This window comes from Sminthopsis crassicaudata, chromosome 3 (genome assembly GCF_048593235.1).
Source record: "Sminthopsis crassicaudata isolate SCR6 chromosome 3, ASM4859323v1, whole genome shotgun sequence".
NCBI lineage: Eukaryota > Metazoa > Chordata > Mammalia > Dasyuromorphia > Dasyuridae > Sminthopsis > Sminthopsis crassicaudata.
In genome coordinates this window covers 268,204,285-268,231,407 of record NC_133619.1, presented here as the reverse complement: position 1 = coordinate 268,231,407, position 27,123 = coordinate 268,204,285, and the positions used below count along the sequence as shown (strand labels likewise).

At 34.7% G+C, this 27,123-nt stretch overlaps 1 protein-coding gene across 10 annotated transcripts in view; it reads left to right on the top strand.

Moving 5' to 3' along the window:
* EVA1C (eva-1 homolog C) overlaps nt 1-19,534 on the top strand; it is an 83,043-nt gene extending 63,509 nt beyond the window's left edge. For 7 of the 10 annotated variants that reach the window (XM_074300778.1, XM_074300770.1, XM_074300779.1 and 4 more), the window contains 3 exons: nt 1,872-1,952; nt 4,038-4,127; nt 18,978-19,534. In XM_074300778.1, the coding sequence (XP_074156879.1) occupies nt 1,872-1,952; nt 4,038-4,127; nt 18,978-19,351 (545 nt within the window). In that variant the 3' untranslated portion in view covers nt 19,352-19,534. The remainder of the gene's footprint in view (nt 1-1,871; nt 1,953-4,037; nt 4,128-18,977) is intronic. The other 3 variants (XM_074300771.1, XM_074300775.1, XM_074300774.1) reach the window with 2 other exon arrangements.
* Nucleotides 19,535-27,123: the final 7,589 nt, after the last annotated feature.

The following is a 27,123-nucleotide window of genomic DNA, read 5'->3' as shown; positions in this document are numbered from 1 at the left end:
GTTTCCTTAACAACAAAATGGGAATAAATAATAGTGCCTGCTGTATAGGGTTGTTGTGAGGACCAATTGAGATAATGTATGTAAAGTGATTAGCATACTAGACTCTTAATAAATGCTAGCTCCCTACCATTAGAAGAAGAGAAAAAACCAAGCATCCCTCTTCAAACAAAACCCCATACCATTTTGAGGCAAAATTTGTTCTTTCATGCTTAATGCTTAGTTTCCACTGCAGATTTTTTGGACCATAGATTAGAGCTATTCTCCCAGTTGCATTAAAGCTTTTTTTAAAAGTTCTATAAGTCATCTAGGGGAGGGAGTACAGGGAGGGAGGGGATAATTTGGAAAAATGATTACAAGGGATAATGTTATAAAAAAAATTACTCATGCATTTATACTGTCAAAAAAAAAAAAGAATCTATAAGTCTGTCAGTGAAACAAAAAACAAACTTCCAGTCTGGGAAATTCTTCTATCTACATCCATTAATGTACTCAGTACATAAGGTCTACAGATTTGCCTGAGAAACAGAAGCTGGGTGACTTGTCCAGACGCACTGAGCTAGTCAATATCTGAGACCTTCTTTCAATCCAAATTTTCCTCATTTCAAACCCAACATTCTACACATTATAGCATGTTTTTGCTGTTATGAATACATTACTATATAAATCAGAGGTAGAGTTCAAATGTTATTGCTTACCCAACATCATCACTATAAAAATACCTTCTAATTACTAAAATTTACCTTCTATTTACTTAAAGGTTGACTTGTCAGCCCCATAAAGTATAAGTTACTTGAGAGTAGGGACTAATACATTTTTTTGTATCCTCAGCATATAACTGAATACCTGGCACATTATAGATATTTGATAAATGTTGTTGATTAAAAGAAAAAAAAAGTTCTATAAGTGTAAACAAAAACCTTTAATAAAATATAAAAAATAAAAAGATCTATTAAAATGGGTTGCTGTTTGCAGGTCTTCACTTGGTGGAGGTGAAAAAACTAGTATGTAGCAGTTTTGCCTGGCTCTATTTTTTAATCACTTTTTAGCTTTCTTTCTGAAAGCTAGAGATCTGGTATACTCTTATTGTCTCCAGCCTCAGTCTCTTGATTGTTTTCATGGATTTGTCTCCAGTAGATGAAGCCAGTGATACTCTGAAAAACTCTTATCATGTAATTGCCAGGAAAATCTTCATGTTTATTTGAAAGGAGGAGTTACTTAAAGCACTGAATAAAAAAGCAGATTAGAACAGGACAGGTGAGCTAGGGAAGAATTAAATCTTGCCATCATTGACTGTTAATTATTTTAGCAAAAATAATATCCATGAAGTGAACTAACTGGCCTCTGTGCTTTAGGAAAACCCATGTTCTGAGAAGTTATCTTTATTTTCCCTTTCATTTTCCTTTCTATCCATCTCTGTGACTTCATCAGTGTGGGGAAGTCTTGGTTTGGAAACTCCCTTCACCAATGCAGATTAATACTCCCTCTGCAACTTAGACTCATGAAGAGTTGCTTAGAATACTGAAAGGTAAGGTTACTTCTTCATCATCACGAGTAGGCAGTATGTGTCAGAGGCATCTTGATTATGCTTTCCTAACCATAAGGCTAGTTCACCATTTGCTATCTTGAGACCACCCTTCTAGATTTTAAGATCAAACTATACTAAGTATCTAGAATAGTCGATTTCAATAATTCATTAAACATTTATTAAGTGCTTATTATGTACCTATAACACATTGAATTTGTATGTCCAATAGACACAGTAACTCAAATACTGTTTTGAATAGTTTCCAAACTACATTGCAATTCAAAGAAAATCTCAAGTATAAATACTTTCAATTGACAGTTCAAAAATTTCTCTTTTTTATTTTTAGTTCCCCAAAATATACTTACAGCGGTTGATCCAATGGTTTCTAATCTAAATCCTTCTTTGAAGCAGAAAGATGGTGACAATGGTAATATTTATGACTTTACTTAATTGACATCTCTTTAAGTAAAGATAGATAGTCCATGTGACCACAGTTAGGCACATATCTATTAGAATGAAAAGAAATATTTGGAAAAGGCATATGTTTCATTTGCTATTAATGGTTTGTAATCATCTTGCTAATAATAAGGTTGGATGGTAGAGTAGGATGGCATTAGTCACAAATGCCCTTTCATACACAAACATATACATAGAATTTCCAAATGAAAATTGACACAGTATACCCCACTAGATTCTGAGACCTGAGGTCAGTTCTACATCCAGAAGTCCAATAAACTTTTTGGTAATTAGCCACAATCTATGGGAACCTGCTTAAGCTAATTAAGTTGGCAGATGGCTTTATGCATCACTGGAAGTAGTGGCCATCTTTTTCTTTTGGAGTTCACCTGAAATCTCATCTCATTCCTTTTTCTTTTTCATGGATGAAGAAATATCCAGGTCTTTATATCTCACCTAGATTGGAATTTCCACTTCTGTAATTCCTAAATAAAAATGACAGCACTTCAGGACATCATCTAAAAAAAGCCACCAAAAAAACTGAGCTTTTGGTAGCTAGAGGCTCTTATATTACAGAGATAGGGAAGTAGAAGTGTGCAGAGATGAACCTTGCCTGAACTGTTTCTACTTAGTTGCCCTACCCATCTAGACTATAATATAAACTTGTGAATCCCAGTCAGATGCTAGCCCCATTCATTTCTTTCTGGGTATTGCTTGCAACCATCGCCCACTGTGAATAATTGCATGTGCTGGGAGTAACTGTAGGGGTCCATCAGGAGGAGTTAGCTCTTCCCAGAACTATCTACAAGTTTATAGGATCATTTGACTGAGTAGATCCTGATCTTTGAATTTCTGAGCATCTCCCAGTACTAATGAAACTAACCTGTGTTTAATACCAATCTTAATATAGAGCAAATCAGAGACAAAATCTTATCTTAGTTGGGTGGGAACCCTGAAAAGATATACCATTTCTCTCTCTTCTGGGCCAGAGGGAAGAGAAGATGGAGTGCACTTTGCCATCTCCATGGAAAATTGAGAGGCCAGTAAGGGGTTCAGAGAAGAGTATTTCTTTTCCAGGACTCTACCAGTCTCTTTATACTTCCCCATCTCCACCCCCAAACATGAAAACTCTAGACAGGGATTGTTGTCCTTGCTATTTCCCCTCTAAGAACATGGAACACCAGGATACTTTTCACCCATATTTTCTTTTTGTCTCCTTTGTCCACCTCTTCAGTGCCCTATAATCTGCAGCCTCTTAGGCTGTTCTATTAAATATGGATGAGGACTAGATTTATTACTTCATTTGTATAGAAAATCCCCAGTGGGGAAAATGCCTCTAGTGATGCTAGTTGATCCTTTCTCTGCCATTTATTATTAAAAATTGATATTTAAAAAGTCATGGAAGAAATAATTTAAAATTTTTCTTAAATTTAGATTTTTACAATTTTTCAATTGTAACCAGAATGCTAGAATAACCCAATTATTCTTTAATAATTTTAGGTTTGTTTTTAATTGTGGTTAAGAATATAAATAGCAGAACTTGTTTGTAACTGTTTTTGGTCTGCCCTTCCCTCAACCCCTAATGATGTCCAGACTAAGGAACTTAATCATCTTTAGGATGAGAAAGCAAATTGTGCAGCCTTCCCAGTATAGATAGATAGACAGACAGACAGACAGGTAGACAAACAGATGGGATACTTAATAAATGATTCCTGTGCATCAGGAACTGTGATAGACATTGCAATGTGATGCATGCTTTTCACTATTTCTTGCCATAATGTTATGGATGAGGAATGGTTCACAACATCACTGCCATTTAACTGAGACCCTGTGGCTTTTTCTAACATATTCTCTAGAAATTTTGTTATCTAATGTGTTATAGTATCCATTGATCCTCTGACAGATCATACTGTTGCTTTGTAGCTTAAGTACAGGTATTGGGTTTTTCTGCTGTGTTTTAATATTATATGAATAATTATGATTTAGCAGCATCGCTTATAGGTATATGTCTTATGAATCAACTGTGATTAATTGGTCTTACATTTTCATAAAACAGATATAAACTTTGATCCAAGCGAATCAAAGGCTCTGGCGAAAGATGGAGTTATTGTCAGCAGTTCTTTGGCCACATTTGCTTACATTAAAGGTAGGTCAATGAATTGAGGTTATCTACAATATGCTAATGGGTTTGTCTAAGTCTGGCTAACAAATGCATTATTTAAAATTACAATTTTGGAGTCTGAATAATTAAAGAAAAACAAGTTGTTTCCTTTGACTTTTAATCTTCCTTCCACAACCCTAAACTTCAAACTATTCAGATATAAATAAAAAAATGAACATGGAAAACCAGTAGAAAAATATATAATGAAATAACCCATTTTAGGAGCAATGGTCAAAAGATTGTTTTCTGTCCTTTAAAACAACAGATGGAGCTTTAGGTGTATAGCATACTGGCTAATATTAAAATTGAGAATGGTCTATAGCATATTGCTTAACATTAAAATTAGGAATGGATATTAGGGATATTCAGCCCCTTACTATGGCTTGGAGAACAGTAAATTGAAAGGTTAGTTCATAAGTCTGAGACCATACCTTATTTCTTCAACTCAGTGACAGAGTCATTCGATGCAAAGATTGCTTCATTATCTGAACCAACAACATTATTTCTGGGGCTGTCACTGTCAATGAAAATCACTTCTTCCAAATTGTAAGGGCCATTAAATTGATAGTTTAGGATAATATGGCTGCAGATTTTCTTCAGTTGATGAACATTCTATGACAGCATTCTCCCTGCTCACTTTTTAAAATGATCACATTTTGGAGTTTTCTACCAAGACATTTCCATGATACTTGATTATCTTCCTTAGTTTTTAAAAATATCAGTTTACTAATATATTTTGCCTTTATATCACAGTAATTTTTAGTAGAAAAACTATCTTTTTCCCCAACTGAACTCTCTCATGATAAAGAGTAATAGTTAAGCAAAACCCACCTAATTCAGTGACCGTGTCTGACTGACTATATATGCTACATTCTGTCCTAATAGTCCTCTGCCTTTCTGCTATAAAGAGGTAATTTTTATTTTTAAATATGGATGATTTTGCAAATTTTTGCCATCTTTATGGAAAGGTCATTCTGATCTTCTTAGTGTATTTCAGTTAATATATGTGTTGCTTTTAAGGTGTGATTTTTAAATGTATAAATTGTACCCCAAATTTAGAAGTATCATATATTATATATTAGGTATATAATATATGATGTATATGATATAATATGTTTAGAAGGCTTACATATGTATCATATATGTGCATGTGTATGTGTGTATGAGCCCACACATACATTTAACATGGAAATATTTAAAAATTCAAGAACTATCACCCTGAACTCAATTTTTGTGGGCATAATTTGTCATTAATATTTTGACATTAATATTAAAAACAAATAGAGCTACAGTTGTTCAGTCATTTCAGTAATGTCTGGCTTTTTATGACTATCAGAGAGAAAGAGAAAGAGAGAGAGAGAGAAGGAAAGAGGAGGAGGAGAAATAGGAAATGAGAGAGAGGGAGGAGACGGAGAGAGAGAGGAAATGAGAGAGACAGAGACAAAGACAAAGAGATAGAGAAAACATGACACACATAGAGAGACCGAGACAAACATTAAAAAGAGAGGAAAATAAAAGAGAAAGTGACAGACAGAAAAAAGAGACAAAGACACACACAGATTGATTAGTGAATTGCATTAAGTTTTAGCTACATTAATTCAACATGAAAAGTTTCTTTATGTTAAACACAGAGTGGGGGTCAGGTATCCATTATCTCTAGGATAGGTCAGAGCAACTGAATGTCTTAGTGACCTTGAAAAGCTGCTTTATCACTTTGTCTAAGTACTATGCTGGATGAGAAGGGAAGATCTGATCTATGCAGTGATTCTTAGGAACCACATTTCTGCCTCTTTATAAATAATGGGTTTCTTTTTTTTTGGGGGGGTGAGATAATTTGGGCTAAGTGATTTGCTCAAGACTTCCTCACTTCAAGACCAGTGCTCTATCCATTATGTTATTTGGCTGCCCCTAAATGAGTTTAATTTTATTATTTTTTTTATTTTTATTTATTTTAATTATTATTATTATTTTATTAATTTTGTAATTATAACATTTTTGACAGTACAAAAGCATAGGTAATTTTTTACAACATTATCCCTTGTACTCCCTTCTGTTCCAAATTTTCCCCTCCTTCCCTCCACCCCCTCCCCTAGATGGCAGGCATTCTCAAACATATTAAATATGTTATAGTATATCCTAGATACAATATATGTGTGCAGAACCGAATTTTGTTGTTGTTTGTTGTTGTTGTTGCAAAGGAAGAATTGGATTCGGAAGGTAAAAATAACCTGGGGAGAAAAACAAAAAAATGCTCACAATTTACACTCATTTCCCAGTGTTCCTTTTCTGGGTGTAGCTGATTCTGTCCATCATTGATCAGTTGGAATAGGATTAGCTCTTCTCTATGTTGAAGATATCCACTTCCATCAGAATACATCCTCATACAGTAGTGTTGTTGAAGTGTATAATGATCTCCTAGTTCTGCTCATTTTAATGAGGGAAAGGAAAGGAGGAACCCCATTTCTCAGTGCATAGATAATCCCATGAGGTGTAGTGTCCCCTGTAAATGAATTTACAGACCCGAAAACCTAGATTGATAAATAAAAGGTTTATTGTAGAAATTGGAAGTAAAGCTCAGTTAGAAAGACACCAGGGCCAAAGGTGGCCGCTGGGCGGGCAGGAACCCTTACATGGCTGGAAGGATACCATGTGTTGGCTGGGAAGGCTCCTGCCAAGAGGGTGCTCCTGCTCATTTCTTTTATACCTAGAAGATGCTGGGCAGTACCCCCCAAGTTCTTGGGGGGTAGGGCTTTTCAGTTAGCTCAGATCAAGTGAGGGCTGGGGGAAGCTGAGCTGATAGTGGGGCTGGGCCCGGACAAAGGATGCCTTTGACCAGGATTTGTGAATCAAGGTCAGCCATGGGTTGGGCAATTAGAAAGGAATCTTAAAGGGACCTCAACCCCCATCAATTTCACTCAGCATCAGTTGATGTAAGTCTCTCCAGGCCTCTCTGTAGTCTTCCTGTTGGTCATTTCTTACAGAACAATAATATTCCATAACCTTCATATACCATAATTTACTCAACCATTCTCCAATTGATGGGCATCCATTCATTTTCCAGTTTCTAGCCACTACAAAAAGAGCTGCCACAAACATTTTGGCACATACAGGTCCCTTTCCCTTCTTTAGTATTTCCTTAGGATATAAGCCCAGTAGTAGCACTGCTGGGTCAAAGGGTATGCACAGTTTGATAACTTTTTGGGCATAATTCCAGATTGCTCTCTAGAATGGTTGGATTCTTTCACAACTCCACCAACAATGCATCAGTGTCCCAGTTTTCCCACATCCCCTCCAACATTCATCATTATTTGTTCCTGTCATCTTAGCCACATCTGACAGGTGTGTAGTGGTATCTCAGAGTTGTTTTAATTTGCATTTCTCTGATCAGTAGTGATTTGGAACACTCTTTCATATGAGTGGAAATAGTTTCAATTTCATCATCTGAAAATTGTTCATACCTTTTGACCATTTATCAATTGGAGAATGGCTTGATTTCTTATAAATTAGAGTCAATTCTCTGTATATTTTGGAGATGAGGCCTTTATCAGAACCTTTGACTGTAAAAATGTTTTCCCAGTTTGTTACTTCCCTTCTAATCTTTGAATTAGTTTTGTTTGTACAAAAGCTTTTTAATTTGATGTAATCAAAATTTTCTATTTTGTGATCAATAATGATATGAGTTTAATTTTTTAAAATTCTACCAAGTAAACAATATGTTTTTAGCCTCTGTTTTGAAACCTCCTGTGCTAGACATTTTCTATTGTTTGAATTTGAAGTCCTCCTTTTGATAGATAAGTAAGCTTTGGGGTGTGTGGGAGGTTGAATAGAGTGAGGAGGAGTCTGGTCTTAGACTCTGAAGACCTGATTTCAAGTCCCAAATTCAATCCCCCATGAGTTATGTGACCATGAGAAAATCACTGAAGTTTCCACATGTGTAAGATGGAGAAATATAAAACTGTACAACCTGCTTTACAGGCTGCATTTTAGGAAAGCACTTCATAAACTTTCAAGTATCAAGCACTATACAAATGTAAATTGTTATGAGAGAAATGTTATTTATTATGTAAGGAAAAAAGTTTCCCTCCCCACCTCAGATCATTGCAACACATGATGAAGTTTGAATGAGTAAACAAGGTGTCTTTAAGGGATGCAAATAATCTTCCCTTCCCTACACCATTGACCATGCCATTGGGAGCTAATAGACCAGAAGGAGTGATAGTGTATCTTACATAGAGTAGAGACTCTCATCCAAGGAGCAAGAAGCTTCAAGGATTGTAGCCCTTTATATAGGAGAAGAATTCCATCTCTGGAGTCAAGGCAGAAGCAAACCCTGGTAGTCCAGCCTATCTACCCAACAGAGACTCTGTCCTGAAACTCTGTGAAGAGAGGAATGACTTCCAGGTTGTATGGTACCAAGCATGGTGAGTTACTCTTTGCCATATGTGGGAGAAATTGTACTTCAGATTTAAGGGAGATATTTTTGTAATACTGTTCTTATTATGCTAGTTAAGTAATGTCTTTTGATAAAAGCTCATTAATTCTGTTGAATAATTGTTCATGGGCAGCACACTAGTTGGGATTTTAGTACCATAGTAGGAGTAGCTACCAAGAGAATGTAAGTTCCTTGAGAAAAGGGAAAAATCTTTCCTTTTATCACAAGTGCATTGGGCAATGCCTTACATGTAGCATTTGCTTTAATAAATGTTTTGCTGATCTTTTCAACAATGCAGTAATTCAAGGTAATTCCAATACACTTGTGATGGAAAGTGCCATCTGTGTCTAAACAATGGAGACTGAACATGGATCAAAACATAGTTGTTGTTTTTTTTTCATCATTGTTGTTGTTGCTGCTGTTTGCTTGGTTTTTTTTTTTCTTGCATTTTTTTCCCTTTTGATCTGATTTTTCTTGTGCAGCATGACAAATGCAGAAATATAATTAGAAGAATTGCAGAAATTTAATTTATATAGGATTGATTGCTGTCTTCTGGGGGGAGGGAGAAACATCTAGAATACAATGGAACCTTGAAAACTATCTTTGAATATATTGGGACAAATAAAATACTATTAAAAAGAAAAATAAATAAATGTTTGCTGATTAATGGACTGAGAGAGAAGAAATTCATGACAAGGTGACTATTTGGGAAACTATTAGAATATATGGGGTGTTCAGGGAGAAATAGCACTTCTGGTATGAGCTCTTTTCAGGGCTGCTCACTTACCTTTGGTGTCCACTTTTGCCCAATTCTCACCTGTGGTTCCAAGGTGCTGTAAGTATGTGCAGTCACCATGATTTGATTAAACTATCACATGGTTTAAACCAGGTTCAGGGTAACTGACAGACCTCAAACCCATTGATGAGTTAAGGGGATATCTACTCCAATCATGTGAAGATTTTCTCCAGTAAAATGGGCAGATAAGAACAATTTGTTCCAAGGACCACAAAAGTAACTGAAACAGGCTCTGTGGAGTACTTAGAACTTGATCAAGCATCATGAGCAACAAGGTCATCCACTGTATCCTATGAAGTATCTTAACTTTTGTCTTGCCACTGGACTTTAATGACTGGAAGAAAGAGTAAAGCTTATGACTTTGTGCAAGTTTGCTTCATTTAAATCCAATTCACGTGAAAGTTAAGACATCACCCATGATGTCATTGATCCTCTTTGAAAATGAAGGTCAAACAACAGCAGTAGTCACTTATAGGGTAGAATCCAAGAGAGTAGCTATCCTCTGGAGACTGCCATCTGCAAGTGAGAATAAGTTGGAAGAAAAACAATTCATAAAGGATGTTTCAGTTATTGTTGCCAAAAAAGCAATTGTGTCCATACTGAAAGCTTGGATATTCTGAACCAGGGTTCATCAACTCAGAATGCGGCAAATTTAAGGCTAGTTCTTGGGAAGGAATTTGAGAATTGGGCAGCTGATTTTCATAGTATAATGACAGAGGAAGAGAACTATAAAAGGATGAGGCACTGAAAAAAAATGAGGATGATCAAGTAAAGACTTGGGGTCATAGCAACCCACAGGAATACATTATGAGTCAAGATAGCCATTGCCCAGCCCAACCAAAAGGCTGGGAAGTGGAATAGCCTCCAGCCCCATGTGAGAAGCATCTATTCCATGACCTTTAACTGACTAGTGATCCTTGGAATAAGGTAGGATGGCCAAGAGGATAGGAAAAAAAGGTTTAATAAATTGTTATTCCTTTGGCTATTTAAATGAACTTTTAAGTTGTTTTCCTAGTGAATGAAGAGCAGCATTCTTGAGAGAGATTGAGTTAACATTTGGTCAGTAAATATATCTTTATTCCTGGATATAATTTTAAATCAAAATTTTCTAGAAAACCCTGAACATCGCCAGTAGAAAGAAAATAAAGGAAGAAGATTTTAAAGGAAATTTACTAGCAAATTCAATAAATTAATTTAAAAGCAATGAAGAAAAACCTCTCAGTTATCTATAGGCAAATTCACCTTTTGGTAATTTAATTTCAGTAAACTTTACATGCATATTCTGAGAATACCTATTCACCTTTATCATTTGTTTTTTTATTTTAGACAATTGGATTTTTCCATTTACTCTGCATGCAGACTGCTAGGATACTTTTGAAAACCTACTCAATCCTTTTTCTTTGGAGAGTTAGAGGGAGGACAACAACAACACTTCTACCACCTTGAAACCATAGAAGAAACCATATTCTATGTCCCCAGAACATTGGGATTTGCCATTAGTAAATCATTGAGTTTCAGTGAGGATATTATCTAGCTTTCCTACTTTTCCTGAATCCTTCCTTATAATGTGGCTGTTATTTTGTGTGATATTCATTCCTTAGATATTAAACATATCTATTCTCAAATATAAGTTGTTGAATTAGGATTTTTTGCTGTTGTTGTTTCTCTTCCTCTGTGAAGAGAATACTTTATTCTCCCCCACCCTTTTTTGCTTAAAGGCAATCCTGTTCCCACAGAATTTTCCTCTTATCCTTATTCTATTTGTTACCCCTTTCCCTAGTTTCAAAATTTTGCTTAACATTAATTCCTTTTTCTTTCTTCCTTTTATCTTATTATCTAAGTTCCCACATACATACACTTTTTCAAACTCACAGTTAAATCATAAGGTGAAATTCCTTTTCTTCTCCTCTTTAACTTTTGTTAGTTTTTCAAATTTCTACATCTTTTTCTAAAAAAGATTTCTTTCACTCATTCTTTTTATTAATTCTTCTCTATTTATTCTTCCTTCTTATTTTTTGATTCAAAGTTCTCGTGCTTATTTATTTCTTCTTTACCTTTTGTGTTCCTCATGAAATTAAGTTCCTTCTTTTAGACAATTTCTATTTATCGTTTTATAGATCTTAGCCTCTTCTTTTTTTCCCCCTTATTCTTAAAAATAGCAATTCCTGGAAGAGTAAGAAAGTAAGTATGGGATTTTCCTCTATTCTTGATTTTTCAGTTCATCATGATTTCTCTTCTCTGCATTTATACTCTCATACTCTTCTGGATGTCAATTGGCCTCCTACTACGCTCCTCTCCAATCAGGAGTTCTCTTTTTCCCTTTTCCTGAAATAGGACACTATCAATTGGAGGCACAACACTCTCATAGACATAATGGTCTTTCTAAGCACCAAATCTCTGTAGATTACACCCATTGTATGATCCCCATCTTCCATTATAAAATATTTTTCTCCCACTGTATGGGAGCATTTTTCGGTGGGATCTCCTCCTTCCTTTGAATTGAGATTTTCCCCCTTTATTTCCCTGTTTCAATGCCTCCCTTTTCCATCTCAACCATTCTCCCATAGCTTCTCTTTTTGAGAGAACCACAAATGTTATTTTCCCTTCATTTGTTTACCATGGATCTGATTAGCATACACCACACATTACCCTTTCTTCTTCCTCCTTTCCCTGCTTTCATACTTCCTTCCATTCTTCAGTTTAGTCCCACAAAAAAAAAAAAAAAAAAATCAGTTCCTCTATATTCAGGGTATTAAGAGTTTTATTCTACAGTGTTTAAGGCTTGTTCCTTCCACTTCAGTACTTCCATTTAAATTCCACTTTTATCCTTGTACTTTTAGAAAGAAATCTCTTAATAGTTCTCTCATGATGCTGTATTGTTTTAAACTCCATAGCAGGGATATATTGAACCCAATTTGTTCTGGCTTCCAAATAGCTGATAGTTAAATTTTTCAGTGTGAACATCTACACCTTTGAAATCCACAGATGCTACAAATCTGGCCTTTATTTATGGTTTTATTGATTGCATAGACTTAAGAAAGTGTTGGAGAAAGTGTTAGTAATGCACATTAAAAGTCTTTTATAAATGCTCCTCTCCTCCCCCCAGTTGGTTGTTAAACTAATAACAAACGAAACTAAACATAAACTAAATAACATAAACTAAATAGAAACCTGTTTCTATTTAAGGCTTAGTCTTATCTGTGACAATTTTATTATTACTTCATTAGAATTCTTGGTGATTTTGTTTTTGTTTTATAATTTTTGTTAGTCATGTGACCCAGTTTCTAAAATAAAAGTCTGATAACATATTGCAAAGCCAAATAAAAATATAGCTGTGTATGGTTAATTGATTTCACTGGTATAGTAATTGAGTTGACTCTACTTTTATCATACGTAGGTATCTAAATGCTAATTTGCATCTACTGTCTGTAACTTTTGGCTCCTACGACCCATCAGTATGAAATTTTGCATAGTTCACTCTTTTCCTGGAAGGCTCTTATACTTACTATTCCTGTCTAATTTCTGCAATGGTGGGAGATCCTCACAAGTGGTTGAAAGCCAGATAATGTTGCTGATGAGTTTAAAGTAATTCATTCAATATTATGAATTAATAAGTGTATTCTTACTGAATAGAGAGTCCCTTTCTTCTAGTCCTAGGGTTAAAAAAAAAAAAAAAAAAAAGATGTGCTGGTATAAAGAAGAAATATATTCAATAAGTGAAAATTATTTCAGGAATACAAGAATAAAGTATTTTAAGAATATTGGCCTTGGGGCATTTAGGTGGTGCAGTGGATAGAGCACCAGCCTTGAAGTCAGGATGACCTGAGTTCAAATCTGACCAGAGACATTTAACACTTCCTAGCTGTGTGATCCTGGGCAAGTCACTTAACCCCAATTGCCTCAGCAAAAAATTACTAAAAAAAAAAAAAAAAAAAGAATATTGGCCTTACTGGCTCCAAAAGCAGTTGTTTCGAGTGTAAATTAGATACACTGACACTCTAGGAAGCATCCCCAGCATTGTCCATTTTCTCTCTGAGTTGAGGATATCAACTGTGTGATTTATAAATGATCAGTGATCAACTTCTGATTTTTTAAAAAATATATATATTTCTTAAATCTTTAAGTTATTTTCCTTTGAAATGTTGTAACCATGCTATAAATTGTTCTCCTGGTTATTCTCCTGATTATTTACTCTGGATTAGTGTATGTGAGATTTCTCAGAACTCTTAAATCTATCTTTTTTGTCATTTATTATATTTTTTGAATGTTTGACAAAATTCTTATAATCTTTATAATTTATATTTTGCAAAGATTTATCTACTTATTTTAAGTTATTTTGCTCTGTGATGGGGTCAAATGTTTTCAGGTAATTTTCTTTATTTCTAGTTCACTTGTTAAATGTTTTATGAAATACAAAGTTTTCTTTATTATCTCTTCAGTGATACGCAGTTTTACTGTTGCTTTTTCTATCGTCATATTTCCAACTCCTCATTTTAATTCTGTGGAATATTGGTGCTACATGTGTGTTTCTTGTAAACAATATATTCTTAGATTCCTTTTTCTAATTTATTTTCTACTACACTTCTCCATTTTATTGGGAAATTCATACCATTCACATTAACTACTATAATTGTCAATTATGTATTTAGCTACATATACTTTTTCCCTTTGTACTTTTTCCTTTTTTTTATTCCTGACTCCTTTTTTACAAAAAAGAGGATCTGATAAACAGAAGGACTCTGATAAACATTAGTCAGATATAATTGAAGTCATCTCTTCCTGCACTGTTATTCCTTCTCTCTTCACCAAGCCCAAACAGAAATGCCTGGATCTTATAATGTTTTTTTTTCCTTTTCTTTTAATCAACCTTTATGATCAATCCTCCGAAGCTGAAATTTGTTTTGCTTATGATTGTTCCTTTATTCTGTACTCTCTTTTAAGCCTCTCTCTCTTATCTCCTTGTTGTTACCTGTCTACTGAGTTAACTTTTTTTATACCAGACTGTGATGTGTGTGTATGTATGTGTATATACATACATGAACATATGTAGAAAATTTCTTTTGTTCAAATCTCTTTTGTCTGGTTTAGATAAGAGTGATTTTGATGTGATGCTCATTCCTCTACTTTTTCTGCCATGAATGTATACCTGCTTTTTTTCATTTCATCTCTACCATGTTCCTTTTTCTCTTCCTTTTATTTCCTTTCTTAAAACCAACAAAAAAAATAGTGCCATACTCAAATTCTCTTTCTTTTCTTATTTAAATAGCTCTGTGCCCCTTGAAAACATTAACATTATTCATTGTCTCCTTTCCCCCATTAGAATGTCAACACTTCATCATAGTTTAGCCCCTTTTAATTACTCAATTATTATAACCTTGTGTGTCTTTTGAATCCTTAAATTGCTTTTCAGAATTTTTATTCAGTAGTTCTGGAAAATTCTCTTGTATTAATGATATATTTTTCTCATTGTAAAGATATATATTTTTCCAAATATTTACCTTGCCTTTTAGAATATCATATTTTAAGATTTTTATTCTATTATAACAGCAGCTACCAAGTCTAGAGTTTGACATTCTAGAACTTTTTTTTGACTGTTTATAGTGTAGTGCCACAGTTCCCTTTTATTGTCCTGACTCAGTTTCCCTAAATTGTTCTGTCTCAGTTTCTCTAAATTGTTCTGTCTCAGTTTCCCCAATTGTTCTCAATTCCCTTGGTTGCAACCCCCTTTTCCCTGCTCATTCTGGCATTCCAGAAGATAAGACTCCAGATGTCCTATCTCAGATACCTAATTGGTATCCTGGCTCTAGTTGGACACCTCCTTAATTCCCAATTTGTAAGGATTTATGGTCCTACCCCTCAACCTGTCAGAACCAAATTGATGGTCCCTGCCTGGAGATTCCTGTTCACCAGAGTTTGGACTCTATCGCCCCCCCACTTTGTGTACTCGAGTTTAGAGCCATTTATATGTCACTGAGAAATCAAATTCTCTGCTGGATGCTTTGGACATAAGCCCTGGTGGGCAACATGCCCCCAGCACAATCTCTCCCTCTCAGAAATCCAAATAAAATATTAAAAACTCTCTAATCTCTATAATGCCTCAGTTTCTCTGGCATTACAATAGTAGATTTTCTTTGACTTGAAAGCTCTAGATTTTCACTATGACATTCTTGAGTATTTTTAGTTGGATGTTCTTTGAAGAAGTGATTAGTAAAGTCTTGTTTCATTTTTCTTTGATTTTAATATAGGCAGTTTTTCTATATCATTTTCAAAATTTGGTGTCCAGATTTTGATTTAGTCATAGTTTTCAGAGAATATGATGATTCTTAATTTATCTTGACTTTTACCCTACACTAGTTATTGTTATATTATATTATATTATATCATACCTTATATATATATTTTTTTTTTCAATCACATTATCTTATTCTAATATTTGTAGTTGTCTCAAAAGTTATTTAGTTCTGTTTTCATTCCAATTTCCAGGAAGTTCACCATTTGGGCAAAGTTTACTACCTTCCATTCTAAACTATTTACTTTTCTTCCAATTTTTTTCCTCTTCTAATTTCATTTTAAAAAAAGATTTTTTTTTTGTTTCATTTCTTCCAACCACTCTTATAGTCCCTGTGGTCAAGAAATTGTTTTACTCTAAGGTTCTGCTTACAATTATTGTGGCATTACTTTATTCTTACCTCTTGGTCTTTCTTAAGCCATGGTGTTTCTTCATTTTGTTCAGTGGGGTTTTTGTTTGTTTGTTTGCTTTGATTTATACATATTTTCATCTTCAGTACTTGGATTAAGATTTTGTACTTGGGCCAGATCCCTCTCTCCTTCCCTTAGCACCACTGATGATTCGATAAAGAGTTCTTATTGTTCTCTACCATTTCCCTCAATCTTTGGCATCTGTTTCAGGATCCTGGTAGATATAAATTTCACTTTTCAAGATCCCTATTTGGGAGCTAGTTCTGTATCGTTCTGTGGCTTTTTCTAAAAGTTAATTGCATATACTGACTAATTTTTAAGGAGAAATGACCCTATGTGAGCTCATCAGCCCATGTAGATACTGCTTTGTGAATTGGAAAAATTAGTTGCAAGTATATATCACACTGGAGAAGGCAGACACTATAGCGACTCATTAAAGCTATATGAGCTATAAGCTGATTAAGCCCCATAAGAGGGAGTAGAGGAGTTCAGCTCATCCAGCAAAGATACTGCACACAGTTCCTGTGACAAAGAAATCTTCTTGTCCCATCTTGGCAATAGCCATGCTAGATGAGGTGCCAACTCAGCAGCTAAGTAACCTACATGACCTATCCCAGCAGCATATTGATCCATCCAGCCCCAGTGCCACAAGCCCAGCTAAGCCCTTCATTCACTAAAGATTCTTTGCTTTGTGAGAAGCTAGCCCAACCCATAAGTGGATCAACTTGACTACCACCAATATCAGTATACCCGCTTCACAATGAACTTCATGAGGGATCCCCCTCCAAAAAGATATCAAGACTCTGTTGTTCACAAGTTACCCACAGGAATTTCCTGCATATATGCCATACTGCCACAACCTTATAAGTTTGTTCTTACTCTTCCCCATGTGGATTCTATGTATGGGAGAGTACATCACAGGATTTAGGGGAAACTGCTTTATAACTATTTTTCTTACTTTGATATTTGAGTAGATGCCTTTTCTAAAAGTTTACTGTATCTACTGGCTTATTTTAAGGGGAAGTGCCTCTATGTGGGCTCATCAGCTTTTCACAGTGGTAGAAGGATAGCTACCTACAATGATATCCTTGGTCCTAAAGTTACACTTGTCCCAGAACTTTGGGAATTGAAGAAATTAACTCAGAGTAGGCATTACTCTGCCTTAGTGACAGGGATAAAATTATACTATTAGAGGCAGTGGGCAAGTAGGTAAGCACAGGGGATAAAGTGCCAGCCCTGGAATCAAGAGAATCTGAGTTCAAATCTAGCTTTAGACACTTGGGTGATTCTGGTCAAATTAGTTAATCTTATTTGCTTCTGTTCCCCATCTGTAAAATGGAGAAGGGAATAGTAAAACACTTCATTATCTTTATTAAGAAAACCCCAGATCAAATCACTATTGATCAGAGAAATGCAAATTAAGACAACTCTGAGGTATCATTACACACCTGTCAGATTGGCTAAGATGACAGGAACAAATAATGATGAATGTTGGAGGGGCTGTGGGAAAACTGGGACACTGATGCATTGTTGGTGGAGTTGTGAAAGAATCCAACCATTCTGGAGAGCAATCTGGAATTATGCCCAAAAAGTTATCAAAATGTGCATACCCTTTGACCCAGCCATACTACTACTGGGCTTATACCCCAAGGAACTACTAAAGAAGGGAAAGGGACCTGTATGTGCCAAAATGTTTGTGGCAGCCCTTTTCATAGTGGCTAGAAACTGGAAGATGAATGGATGTCCATCAATTGGAGAATGGTTGGGTAAACTATGGTATATGAATGTTATGGAATATTATTGTTCTGTAAGAAATGACCAACAGGAGGAATACACAGAGGCTTGGAGAGACTTACATCAACTGATGCTGAGTGAAACGAGCAGAACTAGGGGATCATTATACACTTCAACAATGATACTGTACGAGGATGTATGCTGATGGGAGTGGATATCTTCAACATAGAGAAGAGCTAACCCAATTCCAATTGATTAATGATGGACAGAACCAGCTACATCCAGAAAAGGAACACTGGGAAATGAGTGTAAACTCTTATTTTTACCTTCTGAATCCAATTCTTCCTGTGCAACAAAAAATTCGGTTCTACACACATATATTGTATCTAGAATATACTGTAATATATTTAACATATATAAGACTGCTTGCCATCTGGGGGAGCGGATTGGGGGAGGAAGGGAAAAAATCTGAATAGAAGTAAGTGCAAAGGATAATGTTGTAAAAAATTACCCATGCATATGTATTGTCAAAAAAAAAGTTATAATTATAAAATAAAATTAAAATTAAAAAAAAAAAGAAAACCCCAGATAAAGAATCGAATGTGACTAATTGATTACACAACATTAGAGGCAATAATGGCAATAATAAACATATTTCAGTCTAATAACAGGATGATAAAACTGACAACAAAGAATTGAATGTTAATAGTTTTAGATTTTCATAAGTTTAGTTTATATCATTTAGATGGCTTGCAAGAATTAGAAATTTATCAGTTCTCAAACATTTTTATTTGTGTTGTATATGTATGTGTTTTTTAAATCAACAACCCACTCGGGAGGTACACAATAAACAGTATCAGAGTTCTTTGTTATTCTTCTGTAATGAAATTTTCTAGAAGTCAGATCTAGTGGTAAAAATGAAAAAACCTGGATTACAGTATCAGATCTTCCAGTGGGAGACTCGGGACAATTCTCTTCATCTTTATGGACCTCTATTTTCACATCTCTAAAGTCAGGAGTTTAGTCCTGGAGTTTAAGTAATTAGGATTACTTAATAAACAGACGACTAGCTATGAATTTTCAAGGCTGAAGTTATCAATGTTGTTTCTTCATATCATTTTCTGAATACCAAGATCTTCACCCTTTTTGTTTTTGTTCCTCTTTCTTTCCTCAGCTCACTCTGAAAGAGCAGCTCTGCTGTTTGTGTCCAGTGTTTGCATTGGTTTAATCATCACATTGTTTGCTGTGGTGATCAGAGTATCATGCACCAAAGACTTCCAGAAATTAAATCAGAAAAAGAAACTCTTAGTTCCAGAAATCGACAAGGCAGAGGAAGATAGTGAAGAAGAAGAAGTGGAAGATTCTTCAGACTCAGACTTTCCAGGTGAAATGGCAGGATTTTTCCGGACTTCTTACCCTGTCTATAATTCCACAGAGGCTGCTGAGGTGGCAGAAAGGATAGAACGCAGAGATCAGATCATTCAGGAAATATGGATGAACAGTGGTTTGGATACTTCTTCTCCGAGAAATATGGATCAGTATTATTGAAAACCAAATGAGGACTGAGGAATATATTCTTTCAAATGGGGATGGAGGGGGGATCACCAATGTGAAAAGGCTAAAATTTCAAAATCCTCAAGTTTTTTGTCATTTGTACCTTCTATGAAGGCCAATTTGCAACAACATCCAATATTAGTGACATTGAAAAATAATAAAAAAGGAATGTTTTAATTATTTGATATCCTGAAGCACATTCCAAAATAAAGGGGAAAGTGTTCCTTAATTGTGTTATTTACTAAAGCTCCTGAAATATCCTTACATTTAAAAAAAAAATGAAGAAACCAGGACATTAAATAGGAACTTAAATAAGGTGTTTTCCAACATTAGATTTTGTCATTCTCTTTCATCTAATTCTGTTTTAAAATGCATGTACTTCTTTTAACAGAACATCAAATTATCATCCTTTCCACAATCCTGTAACTCAATTATAAAAGGTCAAAAATAAGCAATGGCCAGAGGTGAGTCACAGCTTGTTAAACAAGATTAAAGAGCTCTCCACTGGTAGTAGAAGACCCAGGTTTTTAGTACCGAGACGTGTAGAAGTCAGAGGGCTACTTGTATAGAAAAGGTTAATAATAATATATTAAATTAAAATGAAATATTTATTATTAGTTAATAGTGAGACATTAAGTGTTATTAACTATAATTATTATTAGTCAATAATGGTTGAATATTAGCTGTTGAGTAATGATAATGACATATTGTGTTTTTAAGCTTTGAAAAGCACTTTACAATATTATTTCATTCTATCAAGGACAACTCTGGGGGGTCAGTGCTCCTACCTGTGAAATGGTATCTTCATTTTACATGAATAAATTGAAATTGGTTGAGCAAATAAATTCAAGGTTTGGGGCAAACCAGATAATCTCCAGGGTCCTTTCCATATCTATGATTCTTGATGGCCCTTATTAACTAGCTCTCTGACAACTCATATAATCTCAGTAGATTAATAGATATTTGCTCAAGTACAAAAAGGAACAGATGAATTAGACTGATGAGGTTGGTGATCTCTAGTTCTAAATTTTTTTTCTGCTATTCATTCATTATAAAATCTACCAGAACAAGTAAAAGAAGTAGATGTCACCCTAATGAATTCCAGCCAAAGTGTGGAGAAGAAAATGAAAGATAGGGGAATTTTTTATTTGTAGAGAGCCTTTACTCTATAGCAAGCCCAATTCCTCCCCTCTTGGTTTTACCATTATAAGAAACAAAACAAAACAAAAACAAGAAAAATGCTCACCACAGTACCTGATAGGTTCTTAATAAATGCTGACTAACTGGTATATTGGTATTGGTAACTGGTATATTGCAATTTAGCTTTTATGGGAAAAGAGGAGTTCCAGGAGAGGTGGAAGTCAGTGCATGCTAAGGAAGCCCTGTGTAAAATCCCAGGGATCCTATTTTCAGTTATTACTTACATTTGAAAATACTTTCATATGTTTTTAGGATACTCCTTTGCTACATTCACAGGAAGGAAAATGGGAGAAAGGGGAGGAGTAATCCTAAACTTTTTTTTTCTTTTGGAAGCAATCAGGGTTAAGTTGCTTCTCTAAAGTCATATAGCTGGCAAACGTCTGAGGTGAGATTTTAACTGGACTCCAGATCCAATGCACTACCCACTGAGTCACCTAGCTGCTTCAGCCCTAATGCTTTTTAGTTCTTTCTCATAGTTTGCTCTCCACTATAAGTAACTTTGAACCCACCTGTCATTGTCCCAATGCAAATGGTAGTTTTCCACACCCATCATCCCTCCATTTGACCAGTTTTTATTCCTCAGAAGCATCTTATTGGGATGGTAGGATTCCTGGTGCTGGAAAGAAGATGGAGGCTGTAGAATTGTCCCCCAGCTACTATGTTTATCAAATGATATTAATCTTGCCCACTGAAGAAAATCCTATTATTGAAACCTTACCAGTCATAGAAGTCTTTGTGGTAGCCCACATTTTTTTCTTAGCATCAGAATCCTACAGGGCCCATGTTAGCATCCCTGTGGAGGCATCTGGATGATGGGCCTGATGCTTCTTGAGGCCCTATTGTGAGAACTCAGTCAGCATTGCTTTAGGAATTATAGTGCTTCACATTTTGTAATACTTGGATTTCATTTAGCACCAGAGGAAAAAAAAAGCTTGGTTTTGTTGGTCATGAAAGGGGGTTTTAAACATCCTGTAGTGGATGTGTTTAGGTGGGCAGAAAGCCCAGAAGAAAAATAACCAAGACCTATTAGAATGAGATGGAACTGGCACAGTGCAAAGGCAGGGGGAGAAAACCCCCAGAGGAGGGGATAGGGCAGTCACACAGCTGTGAACTTCTTCAAAATCTTTTCATGCAGTTGATTGTTGTGGTCCTATCACAATGGGAGACCAACTGTTTCTGAGCTTAGAGTTGGTAAAACTTCAAAGAAATAAGCCAGCACTTGGTGGGGCAATGTTGTACATTCTGTATATCCATGTGTTTGTGAGAAACATGTTTCACTGGAAAGTACGTGTTGGCCATTCTTGTTGTAAAACCTAGTGTTTTCCAAGGAGGAATCCACAAGATTTATAGAATATATTAGGATGTGATATTAGCCATCACTTTCTTTTGTACAAGTTTTTAATGTAGGTCTCATGGATAGTTTTCAGTGGATACATGAACTTGAATTGGAAAAAAAAAACCTCCACTGAATCATTATTTTCATTAGCCTTTAACTGAAATTTACTATTTCCTTTAATTACAAATATAGGTGTCAATCCATGGTAGTAGGTTTTATTAGACTTCCAAAAGATTCCATGGCACAAAATTAGTCCAAAAGTCATTAGCTTTACTGCCTGCATTTCCTGTTTTTATGAGGGTGTCTAAAGAACCCCAGAAATAACTGCTTCAATGAAGCCACAATAGTATTAAGGAGCATCTTTTGAACTATTCAGTTTTTGCACAATAAATAACTATAATGTCTTCAGTAAGAGGGAAGATGAGATACAGATGATGTGATGAAAAGAGAACTGGTCTCAGCATCTTTAGGTCCAGGGTCCAATTTTCACTTTGTACAAATTGGTCAACAGATCATTTGACTTTTTACTGCCTCAGGGAATTAAAACTATAAGTTGCAGGAATGTTGCTGATGTATATAACCCTCTTTAGATTTATATTTTTATATTAATTGCTGAAGGAATTAATAAAATAATATAGCAGTAGGTGAGGAAGAAATGACTAGGTTTTTAGTCTCAAGAAAAAGCACCAAACACTGAACTTTCTTCACTTACATAGACAAGTTGCTTGACTAATGCTACAAACACTTGGGAAGAGACAGCTTATCTGTAGTTAAAAATCTTCTACTCTGACCAAAGAATTTTAAATTCAAAATTCAACCATTTATCCAAACTTACCCCTCTGTTGGGCAGTTAGGATGTCAGGGTATCCTTTGATGAAAGAACTTCATGGAATCCAGAGATCCATCCAAAGTGGCAAAAAGACAATGATAAGCTAATCATGTATTTATCAAGCACCTACTATATGTCAGGCAGTGGGGATACAAAGAAAGGCAAAAATCAGTCCCTGCCCTTGAAGAATCTCTAATGGAAAAGACAATATGAAAACAACTATGTCAAGAAAGATATATACAAGATATATTGGAGGGAAGGCATAGAATTAATTTTATTAACTAATTAATTGTTAATGTAATCAATACCAACATATTGCACATCCGAATTAACTAATAAATCTATTAATTACTTAATAGCATTGAGGAAGAAAGGTTTTTCACAGAGACAGATAGATAGTAGAAGATACCTGGGAGACACAAGGCAATGAGTCCATATATAGATGTGAGTTAAAAACACAAGAATCCAAGAAGCTAACAACTAAATGTCACAACAATCCTTTAAGGGAAAAAAGGTCTGGGAGGATTTTAACTAATAGTGATATTAAATCATGTTAATGCTTTTGAATTAGTGCAGTACTCCTCTGCTTCAATGTATTGGTAAAACCATCTCTGTGGACATTCCCTCCAGTGATAGATGGGATGTTGATTGCAACCCTTCTGTGCCTGTCTATCCTGTCTGACTCTTAGTCAACACAAGGGAACTAACCAACTTGCCAGTGTTTCTTCAAGTTTGTCTTTTGAAATATCTTCATTAAACTCAACTCAGAGAAATTGAAACTGACATTGTTAGGAGGAAAATTTTATGTCTGAGCTTTGTGGGCATTAAAAGTAATCATTTCATCAAGGTCAAATTCATAAATCATAATTACTAGCAAATATCTTTGAAAAGGGCATCTAGTGTTTTTTGCCTAAAAAGCATTTAGGACTGAATCACATTTTATTCAGATTGGCCCAACAAAGAATTCAATTAGGAATTTTTTTTCTTTAGGTGAAAATTCAGCTTTCCTGCTCTAAAACTGCAAATGCTGCCTGGTGGGATTCAGCAGAACAAAAGGAGGAAAAATGTCACTTCCTATTTCTAATACTTATTAGTTCACCATACTTTCTATGTTTAAAAAGCATGGCTCCATGTATCAAATCCTTTAAAGAAAAGGAAAATAGAGCCTGTCATTTCCTATTGTTTAAAAGTAAAAATCCAGCCTGGGAAAGATTTTGAAAAGAGGAAGTGACTCTAATTCAAATGTGTAAGTCAGCACCAATCTCACCCACTAAACTGGAAAATATTTAGACTGTTTCCTGGGAAGGGAGAAAAGGAGCTCCAATAAGAAAGTCATATTAAAAAAAAATGATGGCATTAGCTCACTAAATATATTTAAAACTTTTTTTTCTCAAATCACCCACAATAAAATAGCAGAAGAATGTGTTTCTAATCAAGCAAGAATTTGCAAATTGATGTCACCTTCCAACTCTGAACTTCTAAACTTCATTCATAAAGCTATGTGACCTCAGTTTATATAGGTGATATTAATGGGAAGATAGGACATGTGGGGGTCAGAGGAGAGATCAAAGGCCTGATTTTTCATTGGCATAAAATGGATTTTTAGATTGTTAAAATACTTTTGTCCACATAAGCAAAATAATTCACACGGGAAGTTTCTTTTTCAAGATTATAAATCTTGGGCAGAATTCTAACTCCAAGAAAAGATGAATAGGAAGAAGAGGAAAATGTAAGAAGTTGTTTCTAGGGAAAGTATAAATACATAGCATCCACACTGTGGATGAAATGAGATGACATGAGATCCAAAAGACCTGTGTCTCATAAGTCTGCAGATTCTCTTCAACATTGTAAATCACAAACCATCCTTGCCTCCCTGTGTCATGTGATTTTTATCCAGGGTCTCCTATAATTGTCACAGAGAACACTTGTGACACAAGGAAGCTAATTTCCTTTGCACTTGCCAAGTGATAAGCCCATCTTTTTTATTCATAACTTTTTGATGACATCCTTTGGCCACGTAATTTCTTTTTTGTAATGTGTTGCAGCCTGCTCACATCCAACATAAGCCTCTTTATTGACTTACAGCCACACAACATATTTAAGAACAAACTTATCAACCGCCTGATTTTCCCCACTCTTTAGTTTGTCACTACTTTGGCTTCTCATTCATTTTCTAAAATACTGGTAAGTATTGAATACTTTCCTTGTTTTACATGGCCTTTTTTCTTTGTAAAGAGGGAAAGGGCAAAGAAAGGAAAATCAGTAACAGGATATGATGAAAGGGAATACAAAATTAACAATCAAACTATGAACACAAATTGGAATGGGATACCAAAGTAGCTTAGAAATCAGAATTAACAATATTAGGGGGGTTTTTGCTTTTATTTTCAAATAATTTCATGATGAACTTTATATTTCTCAAACTTGAATATTTTCATATATACAAAGCAGAGAAAAGGAAAATTGCATATGAAACTGTGATTCTATCACATACACCTTTATTTAATAGTATACATAAGCTTTAACATGGTATTACCTTTCTGACAATATGTGGCTCAAAAGAAACATACCTGAAACATAAGAACTTGCATGGAATTAAAATGTGAAATTGAAGTAAAATTTATTAAGTATCAGAAAAACTAAGAGAAGCAGAGGAAGGATTAACAATCACAGGCAAAGCAATGGGGAGAAATATGCATGGTTAAATGATATGAATAAAGAAAATACTTTTTTATTTAAAGGTACCAAAGCTAATGAAGTAGTACTAACTATATATATACACTGAATGTCATAGAATCTAATTATTTAAAGTTAATCAAATAATAGGGATAGTTATCAAATTGTGATAGTTGAAGACTTCAATGTCTTCCTTTCAGATTTAATAAAAATCTTTTAAAAAGTAAAGAAGAAGTTATGGTCTTAAATAGTATTTATAAAATTTAGAAATTCATATATCTGGTGATTACTGAATATGACAGAAACTGTACATACCACTTTTCTAAAAAAATTGATTACATACTAAGGCTAAAAACATTGAAACACAAATGCATAAAAGCAGAAATATTAAATGTATCCTTTATTGACCAAAGTGTTTCAAAAATTATAATCAATAAAATGGGCTTTGAAGAAAGAAAACAAGCTTCAGTGGACATAAAATAATTTAACCTTAAGGACTTGGTGAATCAAAAAATAAAGCATAGAAATTATAGATAATTTTGGGAAATAATATAACAATGGAATGTCATATCAAGACTTCAGGCATTTAGCCAAAGCAATCCTCAGGGTAGAGTTTATATCAGTAAACAATTTCAAGACAATAAAGAAAAGATCAGTGAACTAGGCCTGTAACCAATAACATTAGAGAGAAAAAAATTAAAAAGAAAAGACATATATTTGAAGAGGAGAAAAATCAGAAACTGGTCAGGGAATTGAAAGAGCACTTTAATATGGGAGAAAGACATATTCTTTAATGAGAAATGGAGACTTTTTAATGGGTTTAATTTTCAGGGACTTGATGTGTTCACTACTTCTGAGAGAATATGGAAAGAATTTCTCCCCAGAAGAAGGGGAATCGAAGCTCCTGGGGGCAATTGACATCTAGAAGGGTGAGACACCATGGAATCGTAAAAAGATTTCTTAACAAGTTTTTGTGTTGGAAAGAATTGGAAACTAGAAGATATCCAATCAATTAGGGAAGAGTCCCAATCAAGTTACGAAAAATGCAATGGAATACTACTGTGTAGGAAAGAGAGTGATCATAGGGAGAATAGAAAATATAAATGACCCACCCACAAAATATAGGAAAATTTCTACAGTGGTGCAAAGTTAATCTTTTATAATTTGATAGGTATAGCTCTGAATCTATAAATTAAGGAAAGAATTGTAAAGCTGTTAAATGATCAACAAACTTTAATTTTGCTGTTAAACTATCACGAGATCAATGAGGATCAATTTTATTTTATTTTCAATTCTAAATTATTTTCTTTTCATGTTCTCAATCACCAATTGAGAAGGCAAAAAATAGAAAAATCATTATAAATATGAAGTCATGGAAAACAAATTACCATATTAGCCACATTCAGAAGAAAAGGAGAAAGAAGAGAGGGAGGAGGAGGAAGTGGAAGATGAGGATAAGGAGGAGAGAAAGTAAGGGAAGGAGGAGGTAAGGGAAAAGGAAAAATGGTTCAATCTGCATCCATTAGTTCTCTTTCTGGAAGTGGATATAGCATTTTTCATTATGAATCTTTTGGGATTGTGGTGGGTCATTCTATTATTTAGAATTGCTAAGTATTTAACACTTGATTATCTTTACAATATTGCTGTTATTATCTAGATTGTTCTTCTGGTTCTGCTCATTTTATTTTGCATCAATTTATACAATTCTTTCCATCCCCTCCACTG